The 14,489-nt window shown below is 18.3% G+C and overlaps 1 protein-coding gene and 1 pseudogene across 2 annotated transcripts; one reads left to right on the top strand and one right to left on the bottom strand.

The window, feature by feature from the left end:
• The first annotated feature begins 3,076 nt into the window (after positions 1 to 3,076).
• On the top strand, positions 3,077 to 5,489 carry PmUG01_00015800 (annotated as a pseudogene). The gene is given in 6 exon segments: positions 3,077 to 3,097; positions 3,225 to 4,295; positions 4,384 to 4,557; positions 4,571 to 4,708; positions 4,723 to 4,737; positions 4,752 to 5,489. Coding segments are annotated over 6 exon segments (2,157 nt in total).
• Positions 5,490 to 12,104: 6,615 nt separating this feature from the next.
• PmUG01_00015700 (fam-m protein) lies at positions 12,105 to 12,996 on the bottom strand (the record flags this gene model as incomplete). Its single annotated transcript, XM_029005755.1, has 2 exons — positions 12,105 to 12,779; positions 12,907 to 12,996. The coding sequence occupies 2 exons, from the start codon at positions 12,994 to 12,996 to the stop codon at positions 12,105 to 12,107; spliced, it is 765 nt and encodes a 254-aa protein (XP_028859186.1).
• Positions 12,997 to 14,489: the final 1,493 nt, after the last annotated feature.

Raw genomic sequence — 14,489 nt, 5'->3', positions numbered from 1 at the left:
AGGCACAGAAATATAAAAAGCAGATAATTTTAATTGGAAAACCAATATACGAATTATTGTTGAATATTAACATACTTAGGATACATTTTATTTCTTATATGAAATCCATTCATACAATATACATGAATAAAAAAGAGGCAAAAAGAGCAAAATAATAATTCAATAAACGTATAATTGTCAGTAGATGTAACAGATAAGCAGAATTATAATGAGATTTAAATAAAAATTCGTAATATTAACACTATATCATATATAAACACAGGATTAATACATAAATACAAACATTTATGCTAACATAATTATATGATTAGTAATGTTATATGTTAGGGAACTCAAATTTTAAAAAATGCATACCAGAACAATAGAATTTTATAATGAATAAATTATTCATAGCACGATCCTACATAATCCAATAAGATTAAATGATACTTATTAATACATTAATATTATATAACGTATTTTACATTATAATAATATGCACAAATATAACTTAATCATTTATTCTAGAAAATACTTTTTAAAAAATGTTACTTTTATAATTTGATACTACAACATATTTATGTATATATATAAAATTATACTCGTAAAATTAAGACATATGTATAATCAAAATAATTTATTTTTTTTGTTTTTCAAGTATATTATTACTTAAGACTGTTAACAACATAATTTTGTGCTAATAATTATGAACTATATTTTGTATAATATAAACTATAAATTTAAAAACCTAATGTCTCTTTATAATTTTATATACGACAATATTTACATTTCGTTTTTTTATATATTAGATGAAAAAGAAATATAACTTGTTATTCAAAGAACTCCATTTTCTTAAATACATTTATTTTTACATATATTTCAGGGTTCATGATGTAATAACTTTTATTCATACAGCATTTGCATAACTTATGTTATGTTATTATTTTACATAAAAATATATCCAATTTTACATTAAATATTATCTTTTAAAGAAAAACATAAATAGTATATTCATAATATTATGAAGCAAACTTCATTAATTTATATGAATTTTTAATAATATTGTATAATTTTTAAATAAATATAATGTATAAATTACAGTATAATAAGAAAAATTATAATGATATAATAATAAAAAAATGTATTAACAAAGAAAAAATATATATTCATATTTTTATAAAATAATAAAAGAAGAAAATAATATACATTTTTTATAAACATTTTAAAACTAAATTTATTCATAATTTTTGAAATTATTTCAAATACTTGACAAAATAATATTCTGTTGTTTTTGGTAAATATTAGTCCACAATTATAAATTCATTATATAAAATATTTTTACATATATTTATGTAATATATTTGAATACATAAATATAAATAAAATATATTTTTAAACATGATAATTTGTTTTTATTTATAATCCACTATAAATTATTATTAACATATTTAATGAAAAAAAAATTAAGTAAAATATATGATATTAAAATAAAAATAACAGAATAACGAACAAATAAATCCTATATAAATAAATTAATATGTAACTCATTATGAATGATTTATTAAAAATAACCATAATAACGTAATTTCCTGGGTAATTAGCTACAAAATTTTAAAATTAAAATATATTTTTTTAATTTTCTTAGCATTCTCTATATAATATGCACTTGTTTCAAAAGAAACATTAAAATAAGTAACAGTATACGTATATTGTATTATACTAGCAATTGTTTTTGGTTAGAAGTTTAAACTGTTCTTCATTTTCATTTAATTGTTCGCTCCTTAAAGGTATTTTAATAATTCAAAATCTTTTTTATTTTTCATACAATTTAATCATATATTATTATTAAGAAAACATTTTCTTATAATTAAATGCAGCAAAAATCAAATAAATATACTATATATTTTAAGTCAGCTTATTAGAATATACTTATATAAATTACAGAAAAACAAAAGCAAAGTGTCAAAAATTTTTGATTTGCCTATTTTGATATATTATTCAATTTACATTCAATTATTATGTTATTTTTTATTTCAATGTTATAATTAATTTTATATTATTTCGATTATATTGCAAAATTTATTATATTATAAATATACCTTAATTATTCTTTATAGTTAGAATAAGTAACCATACATAATTTTGTTAATTATTACACTAAGTATATACTTTTACTTAATCAAATTTTTGTACAAATGAATAGATTTATATCTAGAATTGATAATACTCCCATAAAAAAAAAATTAGTATATATTAAAATATAATATATTAATAGTATTGAAAGGAATAATATATACTATAAATAAAGAATTTATAGGTAATAAATATAAAAATAATATTAAGTATCATAAAAATAAGTTAATGCTAAGAATATTCCGCAAATGAAGAAACAATATAGATTAATTTATATATCGTTATTTATCACTTATTTATACAATATACATAATATTAAAAAAATATTAACGATATAATTAAAACAATATAATGACCTATAACAAAAGTAAATAAAAATAATAAGAAAAAAAATCAAAGAAACAAAGACACACTATGAATACCAATAATTACTCAGTTTATAGATTATTTTTCCTAGTAAAGTAGTAGGAAAAAAAGGAATTATTTACACTGCTACAGGTAATATTATTTATACATATATGTCATAATTTTAAAAATAAGATAGATAAAACTATATATATATTACTGATAATTTTGCAAAAATAAAGACTATAATACTTGTTGATGCAACTTATATGTAATTTGTATTGTTAGTTGTCTAGCTTTTTCTTCATAAAGAGCATATGAATTTTATATTCAATATATAATTGACTCTGATTTAATATCATAATATTATTTTGATACATCTTCAGCTGTAATTTATTCATTTAAGGTTAAATAAGATAATAATCGTACGAATATATAGTAATGTATATGATTATTTTACAATACTTATATAAATACATATATATATAATAATTTATAATTTCCTTCTATTAAAAAAAATTAATCAAAAATTACACTACAGATAAATAATAATAAATATTTTGTATTCTTTTTTTAGACTGTTATTTACATTAAACCAGGATATTAATGTACAGTCATTATGGATAGTTGTTTTTCCTCGGTAATCTTCATTATTTTTTAATATTTATAAGTTAAGCATAAATTATATAATTATGATAAAAAGTTATAATAAAACTAACCTAAACATTAATGTATAAATAATTCTTAATAATTCTTTTTGTATCTAGGAACTTAGTGCTCTAGGATTCAGTTCATTCACGTTCTTTGGAGATTCAAAATTTAATCGGCTTAGACAATTAATTAGTGATAAAACTAGTTCATTAAGTAAAGTAAATGATAAAAAACTATTTAGGGAAAAATGCCTTGAATTGACTGAGTTACTAATTAAATATAAGGCTCCTCCTTCATATTATATTCAACAAAAGGAAAAATGGGAAGGAGCAATAAGAGATTGGTTCAGAAGATACTATAAAGACCTAAAAAATTATGGCGGATGCTTTATAATTTTAGATGAGGAAGATAAAAAAATTTTACAATTAATATATGATGCAGAAGATTTCTGTGAGGAAAAAGAAAGTAAAAAACCAAATAAAAAATGCCTTCAGGGAGCACGTGATAATCCCAATAATTGTGATAGTTGGTGTTCAACAGAAATTAGTGAATATAACGAGTGGATTATAAAGAGAAAGAATTATTTTACAGATAATAAAGAACAAATTTATCAAAAATGCAGAAAAAGCAATTCATTACTACCTTTTCCAAAAAAAAGTTGCGATGTAAGTAATCCTGAAACATTTAAAGAAATTCCTGTATGCAATTCACAAAAGCCCGTTGCACAAAAAAACTCTTTACAAGTACAAAACGAACAACAATATTCAGCTAAATCTCAAGTTCTCCCTATAGTAGAATCTCAAAAATCAACTGTATCAAAAGATAGTGAAGAAAATCTAGCTCTACATCACGGTTCAAATACAAATATTGGAACTACACTAATCAAAGGTGATCAATATAAACATCATGCTGAATCAGAAGAACCAAAACTTTCTGAATCTTTGGATTCAGGAATGCAATCTCAAGAATCACCAGTTATTGTTTCGACATCTCGTGCTCCAATTGATTTACCTAGAACAGCAGGTAGTATAAATGCTACTTATTTTTATATATATGGAACAAATAAAATAAATAATATATTTATTTATAAAACTATTACAGGTCAAGAACAAAATTCATCTGTAATAAACACACCATCTATTTTAATAACCATTCTTCTTATTATGGTATTTTCCATTTTTATTAAAGTAAATTTAAACAAAATTATTAAATACATGATATATGTTTGAGTTCAGTAATAATATATATTATAAATATATTTTTTCTATATTATAGTATGCTTTAATAGTGATGTTCAAAAAAAAAAAAAAGATAAAGAGAAAACAAATGAAATTCCTTAGAATACTACTACCTTCTTTCTCTGAGAGAAAAAGAATATTTTTAACAAATGATCAATTGGTTCAACAAAAATATAATGATAAAGAAATCACAAAAAAAATAAAAATACAAGAACATAAATAAAACAAAATGTAACTCCTCAAAGAGTAAAACGGAAAGGACAAAAACTATTATAGAAGTACATATGGAAGTACTTCAAAAATTTAGAAATGAAGAATGGGATTTAAAAAAAAGAGAATATTTGGAAATATGCTTGGAGGAGTTCACAGAAGGCAAACTAGAGACTATCCTAATTTAAAAGTGACCAACTATTAGTAGAATGTACTAAAAACTGTAGAGGCACTGAAGAATCCATAACTCTATGCAATAAGTGGATAAAAAGATACAAATATCTTTCTGAAAATTTAAAAAAAGAAGATTGGTTTAACAGCTTGAAAAATGAGTGGAAAAGAGAACGAGATTACATAAAAAGAAGTAAAGAATTAAATAATAATATTCCAAATGACACCCCAAATATTTCATCATTAGAAACAGAAAAAGATATATGGAGACAATGGATATCAAAGAAGAGTCGGATTATAGAGCAGTATTTGGAATATGAATGGTTTAGCGGATTAACGGAAGAATTACAGAATACCTTAGATGAATATGGAAATGACAGAAATAAATATAATGTATCACTAATTAATTTGGAAGAGTTGGAACAAAAAGGATGTAGTGAAGAACTATATAAATACGTAAAAAAAAAATTACTAGAAAAACTGTGTATACTTGTACTTATGACAATATTAGAAGAATGCAGAAAAGAGGAGAATACAGAGAATAGTGAATCATATTTGGATAATTCCATAAATGATTGCAAGTTAGGAAAAAATATTGATGGAAAATCAGGAATTACAGAAAACATAAATAAAGATATAGGAAATGTTTTGGAGTACAGGGAAAATAAGGAATCTTATAGCAATAAAGGAGAAGAACCTTTTATACAGGAACTGAATGATTGGATAAGAGAAGAAAATACATATATAAATTTTATAAACAATTAGAACAAATTATAAATATCCTGAGAAAAATTAGATTGATATATCCTATAAAGAGATAGAGACAAATTTAAATGTATTCGAAGAATAATTTATTGAAATAAAATAATATATATAATGTAAAATTGCTAAACTATGCGATATTGAAAGGAAAAACACAAAAAGATAACTATAAAGTAAAGGAAAAATAAAAGTAGAAATTATTTGCGAAATAATAACATTGAAACAGAGTTACATAAAAAAAATTCGAATTATATATAATTTTTTTTAATTCTATAAGAATATCTAAAACACGTTATATTAATACTTGAATCAATAATAATAGCCAATTGCCAATGTATAAATAATAAAAAATAAATTTCATACTATAAATTTTAGCATACTAATTCAGCAAAATTTATGAAATGCTTTTTTTTTTATTACTTAATATATAACTTCTTTCAAAAAATCATAAGACATATTGAACTTATAACTTATAATTTTAAAATGTATATTTACTTTTAATATATATTAAATTATTACATTATCTAATATTGGTAACCTTCCTGTGCCAGATAAAATATTAAAGCTCAGATTAGTATACACTTATGAATTTATATAAATATATATATATATTATATTTTTTTTTTCCGTTCTCTTTTAAATAATTAATGTGTTTATAATTATTTTATCTAATTTAATATTTTAATATTATAATAATATAATATTATATTCTTATTAAAATAAATAATATTTTACTTTGTATAATAACAATATTTTTTTTAAGGAACCATTGGAAAAAATGAATAAATATATTCTTTAGTATTTTATTTTTCTTTTATATTAATATAAGAAGAAACGAGTTATTATAATAATAACTTTATAATATATAAGTTTTAAAAAGATTATTAAATCTATTATTAACTGAATACATAATTATGAAGTATAATATAATTTTTTATTAATAATAAATATTACAATAATATACTTATAATAAATAATTGATTAATATATTCTTACAATATAATTAATTAATAATAGTTTATTATATTCCTTATATTAGATTCTTTATATTTAAAATATATATATATCTTCCGCAAGAACTCATATGTTATATATGTAAGATATGCTGTTATCTAAAATAAAATATTAGAGTATTTTTTGAGTACATAGAAACTACGATCAATTTTGCTAAATTAATACAAAAAAAATTATAAAAAACCTATAGCTTTAATTTGAGGGGCTATATATTCATAAATGTATATATATATATATATAATATTTTTATTATTTGCAAAGTTCTATAAAAGAAATGTAGGATATATATTTTTATATATAAAATTTTATTGTTTTTTCGTAATATATTATTAAAGGTACTATAATAATTAAGAATTAACAAGTAAATCTACTTTATATTGATATTTCTAATTTTTTTTTATTTATTGTTTAAAAACTACAACTCAATTTCTTTTAAAGCTTCTTTTAATTAATTTTAGAAAAAACTCATAAAACATAGTATTAATAATATAAAATTAAGTGTAATATTATTATTAATGCAAGTTCAATAATTTTTATTTCTAAATTTAAATAGTAATTCATTTTTTATATATAAAATTCATGAATATGGAAATTCCTTATGATATATTTTATCCATATTAATGATATATTATATGGAACTCATATTAAGAGTCTTTAAATCACAAATAAAATCTAATATTCATTCTTAATTATTTCAATATTAAACTAAAAACGGATAATATATTTTTTGCACAGAATTATTAATGTATATATATTTTAAATTATTAACAATATTATTATGAGTAAAGTTCATGAAAAAAAGCATTTACATATAAATCAATTTTATATCTTTTTTAAAAATAAATATTCATTATTCATACATTAAAACAGTGAAAGTTTACAAGCAACAATTAAAAAAATTTTAAATAAATACATTATCAATGTATTTATATTAGAGTTTTTCATATAAATGTTATGTTTATTAAATTTTTATATACATCTCGATACATTTTATCTTACAATATTTTATACAAGGAAAATATCTTACTATTATTATAACATTTATAATATAAAATATATAAAAACTAAAATAAGAAAAATACCTTATATATATGTAATGATATAAAATGCATCATCCAAGTACAAAAATAATTTTTTTTGTCATTATGTACATGCATATATATATATATATATAAATAAAAACAAATATAATTAATGTATTAATGTATGATATATTACAAAAAATATAAATTTATGAGAAAGGTATTTAATTTATTCATTATCAATTTATTACATAAAAAACATAATTTATACATAGTATATATATTTATACTGCTTCAATAGATATACATCAATCGTAGCATATTAATAAATTATAAAAAAAATTTATTTAAATATAAATACAATATTTAAAAATAATTTACATATGTTAAGATTTATTTAGTACCAGTAACGTTGATAATTTTTTTTTCATTTTTTCATAATCTTCTTTTTGTTGGGGTAAAGTACTTTAGTAAAAGTATATTTCCATACTAATATAAGTATATTCTTATTATACAATAAAAGATACATAATAATTGCACCTTAAAGTAAAATTAAAGGAACAATTAATTATATACATATATATATATATATATAAATCATTGTAACTTTTTTAATTTTTACTAATTTTTTTTTTTTTATAAATTATATTTTTTCTAATAATAGTAGCAATATTAAAAAAAATCTTATTCATCTTCAAATTTTTACTTTTAATATTATTTCTTAAACTGTTGTATTATTAAAAATTTTGAATTCATATTAAAGAAACATAATGTCACCAGCACATAAGAAAAATATTTTTTATATTATTTAAAATATTAAAAGTCTTATTTTTTTAAATATGATATATCGGTAAAGGTAACCTTAGTTAAGCAGTATATATTTTTGTGTTAGCAGTTAATAAAATATTTTTTTCTTAAAATATATATTTCGTTAATATTTTTATATTTCATCTCAATTAAATTTTATTCGTTATTATTATATATATATATTGTTTTTCTAATTATATTAGGCATAATTCAAAATTATTTTTAAAATTTTGTTTATACGTAAGATATCAGTTGCTTCAAAGAATTTTTTATTATTTTAGTTGTAAGAAGATTATTTAAAAAAATAAAATTTCAATGGTTAACATATATATATATATTACGTTATATACCTGTATTAAAATTTATCTACTTTTATTTTAATATTAAGAAAGCTGTTTATTAATATGTATATAAATTATAAAAATATAAATTCATTTTTTCAAATAAATTATTTTAACAATGCATAAAGTTGCAATTATTATATAAAATTATTATATTATTTTTAACTTTTCCTAAGATAATTTTATTAATACTGTTCTTATTTCGCATCATATGAATAGATAATCTATATTTTTAGTGTTTACTTATATAATTATGAATACTTCTACAGGAGTATCTACATTTTTAAATTATTCATTTTTTTCTATTTAGATATATAGTATAATTACCTTTATATATATGTTTTCGTTAATTTTGAAGAATTTAATTTTGACTATTTTTTTTTATTCATTTTTTAATTTACCGCTTTTTTGTTTTCATTTCTATTTGTATTTCAATATATTAGTTAAATTTATAGATATATATATAACATTAAATTTTATTTTGTTCTAATCCGGAAAATGCATTTACTAATTATGCATAAATGACTAATACAAATAAATCATAATAAATTTGCTCAAAAAAACATTTTACGAGAATTTAAAATTATTTAAATAAATATAAAAATTAATTTCATAATTATTTATATTTAGTAGAAATATTATTTATGTGGAAATTTTAACTTCTGATGATTTTTTTTTTTTTTTTTGCTGTAGGACAAAAAAAAGTAGCATGGAATTACTTCTTTTATAATACAAACAGTAACTTCATTTAATAAACATTTATTAAGTATACATATTTATACAGAATTATTATTTAATTAAATTTATTTCAATGCGTCTTTTCTAAATTTCTCCCTTTCTGTTGTTCTCCAAAAATATATATTATTAATGTGGAATAAAGCCAATTTTGAACGCTTCATATATTTTAGTAATCACATTTTTCCCTTTTACTTATTTCTATATATATATGTCAGCATATTAATAATTTTTTTTCTACAAATGTTGACATATAGATATATCGTTAATAATATAAAAATTTTCATTTTTATTATTATTATAATGCTTTATGTATACATGTATAATCAACGTATACATACTTATACAAAAGTAATATATATATATATTTTTTCATTATATTTATTTTAAATATGATATTATACTTTCAATAATGTCATATATCATTTTTCTTAGATTTATTTCTATATTTAGACTTTTTCAACTTTAACATTTTAAATTCTTATTTTAAATAGAAATTTCAATAAATTATTAATATGCTATTTTTGGGGCTATGGAAAAAATTAGTGTTTTAAAAAATAAATAGAAAATATGTAAAATATATAGAAACTTGATAAAAATATATACACGAATTATATTTTATTATAAATTATAAAAACTATAAATTATATACTTAAACATATTAAGGTGCTGCCCGCTAGTAAATGCTCGGAGATTAATAATATTTACTTAATATATATTTTTAACCTCTTTTCAGATAAATGCATGCTTATTCTTTCGAATTATTTATGTTTTCACTCAATTAAAGGATTATATTTAAAAATTCTACTTTTTAATAAATAATTTAATTTTCTATACAATAAATATGTTATCGTAAATGTAATATATTCACATTTATATATATATATATATTGATAATATTAATGTGTTTTTTTTTAGTTTATATAGCTTTTATTAAATTTCATTGTGTAAATGATTGAAATTATTAAAATCATTAATATATAAAAATAATGAAACTATGCTGAATATCTAATTTTTTACATTAATGCTTATATAATATTTGCTTTTAAAAAAGATATAAACAAATAAATAAGAAAGAAATTTTTTTTATCATTTATTTTATTTCGGAATCACATTACATTATAATAATAGAATTCGCTACATTTAAGAGTATTTTTATATTTGATCATTTTTAACATTAACTTTGCAAAAACATATTTTAAATATAAAACTTTATGTAATTTATAAATATAATTATTTGTAAGATATGGTAGAATCAAATATGAAAAGAAAAAAGTAATATTAATAAACAAAATACTTCATATAAAACCAATATAAATCACTTTCCTTATTACTTATTTTTATTTTTCTGCTAATATTATCTTATAAAATAAAAAATCATTCTTCTAAAACGTTGTTAAAATATGTTTAAAAATTATTACATTTTAATTTATCAACTGCTTTTGCTAATGGTCTTTGGATTGAAAAAATGCACATAAAATTATTTAATAAAGAACAAATAACCTTATTAAATAGAAAAAAAAAAAAAAAAAAAACTTAAAATAAAAAAAATACTGTACACAAATATATCCAGTAGAATGTTAAAAAAAAAAAAAGAAACAATTTATTTTTAAAATTTAATGCTTAATTTAGTTGCCTTTTTTCTTATTATATCATTTCCTGTTTGTATTTTTAAGACATTTATAAAACAAAGAATAATAGTAGCACAAATTTTAAAGTTTCAATATACTTTATAGGGTTATATTATTGGAATTATTGGTTTCATATATAAATATATATGATCTGTAAGAATTAATAGCACTATTTCTTGTATTATTATACAAATTAATAATTTTAAGTATTATTTATAATATAAAAATATAACTATGCATATGTTAAATAATTATGTATTTCCAGCTTAGGTTTTAGTAGGTACTGTAGATCAAAATATATTAAAACCTAATACTACATATAATATAAATATAGCTAATATATTATAATTCTGTTACTGTTATACATATTTCTCTCCTTTTTAGTTAACAATTTTTATCAAAATTAATTTCAAAATAAATTATAACAAGATAGTTACTATATAATTTTTAAAAATTTTTTACATTATATCTCTTAAAAAAAGCTCTAAATATAATTGTTCTAAAATTTTTTTTCTAATTAATAAAAATAAATCTATAAATATTAATACAACCAAATTTATTCACTTTTTTTTTTTTTGATACTATACACATTTATTATTAATTCAAATATAATAATGCATTTTCTTAAAACCATGAAAAAATAGTGATTATAGTTTGTAACTACATATAAAATAGAAAAAACTTTAGTTCCCTAACATAAATGAATATATTTATTTGTAATTATTCAAGTTGTACTATTATGCATTCATTTGAAAGTAAAAACATATATTTTTTATAGAAATCTATTTACATACACAAACATTTATATTTGTCTAAATATATTTAATTAAGCGAAAATAAAATTTTAAAATAAAAAACGAAAAGTATTAAAAATGTGAAATTCATAAGGAAACATATATGTTTATATTTTACCGTTTCTTAACATACAGACCAAGTATACTCACGTACATTTATAAAACTTTATATAATAGTTATCTTATTCAGAAATATATTACTCATATATTAAATATATTACTTCATATTAATAATTGCCTCACATAAAAATTCGTATACTTATTTTTTCATTTACTCAGTCATTAACTTAATCTTTTTATATTTTTCATTATTTCTCAAGATCTTGGGAATAGCTATTATAAGAATAGCACCTAATATAATGATAAGAACAAAAGAAAATAATACAAAAGCTTCTTGTTCTTCTACTATATACGTGAAAGGTTTTTCTATATACTTCCAAAAGCTTGTCATAAAACCTAATTTTTCTTCAAGTCCACTGTATGAAGATAGTGCTTTTAATATGGGTAATCCTATTCCCAACAAGAAAAAAATAAAAAATATGAAAACTCCAAATCCGTAATTTCTAAATTTTATTTTTCTTAAAGCTATATTCCCAATTCTATTGTTCTTTTCAAGAAAAGTGTTATAATCATTTTTTTTGATCCATCTTTTTTCAAAATGGAAATGTTTTCCATCAAACATTCCATCATTATAATCTACGACTTCTGTATAATATGTAGCCTTATTTAATAGACTACCATCTGACTGTTTATTTTTTCCTTTATTTCTTTTTATATTAATAGATATATTTTCTTTATCCGACTTCCCATTGTCTGGCATACCCACTTTTAACTGTGTAATATTTGAATATTTGTCTTCCTTATATTTTGCTAGTAATCTATAAGTTATTGTATCTAATGTCTTATTAAAATTGTTCTCATTAGCCAAATATTTATTAAAAATATACTAAGAAAAAAAAAATGAATACTTATTATATAATAGATTATATAATTTAGTAGTAAAAAGCTGTATTAAATAAAGTACATCACGAAATGCATAAATAACATATATATCCTTAAATAAAATAACGTACGAAATCATTGATAAAATTGAATATCCATATTAAAACGAATAACATTGTAGTTTTGATAAATAAGATTAACTTAATTTTTTGTTCCATCATATATTTCTCTAATACTATATTATACTAAATAAGAAAAAAATTTTAAAATAATATAATATTCCTCATATGATAAAATTAAATATTTATTTTTAATATTCAATTTTATTATTTCTTCGTAAATACCTTCAAAAATTATATAACTATAACGTGTTTCACATAAATTACAAAATAAATAACTTTTAAAATATAATATATATAATCTTTATAGTAATTAAATTTAAAAAAAAAAAAAAATACCTATCATTGAAATGAATAAATTGAATTCATTTATAAAAATTCAAAATATAAAATTTAACTTTTTAATATAGTGTACAAGTTATATAATTTTTTATTAATTCTTTTTAGAAAAAACTAAAAAGTAAACATATAGTTCCCTATTAAATTTAATTATTAAGAATATATAAAATATAGAATATAGAGAATATATATTTAGTACATTGCTCTACATATTAAAACAGGAATTACTAATTCTATGGATGTAATATCGTAATATTTATAATAATATAAACATATTTTCAAAAAATTATATATTTTTAATAAAATATTAATTATTGGTAACAATATATTAATACTAATAATAAATAAATATAACTATATGTTGTACAATTTTTGTGTAATATTTTTTATAAAGTGTATTCTAGTCATTACACAAATATATGTATTCTTTTATGTTTCATAATATATTTTTAAAATCAAATCTATAACATATAACATATATATAAAAAATTTTATTCTATATATAATAAATACCTCTTAAATATTTACTTATGTAAAGAATTCTTTAGTCTTAGAAAAATTCATGGTTTCTAAGTATTTTCTTGTTCTTTTTTTTATTAATTCTGTACATATTTGTGTAAATAACTTATATATTAAAATAACTGAAGTATTATATTCAAATAGTTTACATGCTTTATAATATATTTAATATTCCACTTTTTAAATAACTATATCATGAAATGTGTCTTATATATATATTCTTAATAATATTCCAATATCTTTTGAAAACAACTGTATATTCTATCTTATTTTCTTTATAATGCTCTTTTAAATATATTGTTTATACTAATATATTTTACATCATTATATTTATATCAAATGATATATTGATATTAAGTAATTTACTTTTCTTCATTCATATCTTTGTCTAAGATATAATAAAAATATTTTTATATTTGCAATTAAAATTTTGTTTAGAATATTTGAATAATAGATAATTTTCTTACATATTAATAATAAAGGTATTACTCTTTTTTGATTATATCTTTATAAATTAAACATACAAATGTTCTTATGATAATAAATATTTTAAATAATATTTCATATAATTAAATTTTATGATTTTATTTATGTTCATTTTACATTATTATTATATTGAGATATATATTTTTATATATTTTCCTCTATTTTCTAATTAATCTATACAGCATGCTGCGTTATCAAAGTTTATATAAGTTAACATTCATATATACAAGTTAATGGGGATAAAATAAACT

The sequence above is a fragment of the Plasmodium malariae genome, assembly GCF_900090045.1.
Source record: "Plasmodium malariae genome assembly, contig: PmUG01_00_3, whole genome shotgun sequence".
In the NCBI taxonomy this organism is placed as follows: domain Eukaryota; phylum Apicomplexa; class Aconoidasida; order Haemosporida; family Plasmodiidae; genus Plasmodium; species Plasmodium malariae.
This window is presented reverse-complemented; position numbering and strand designations above follow the sequence as displayed.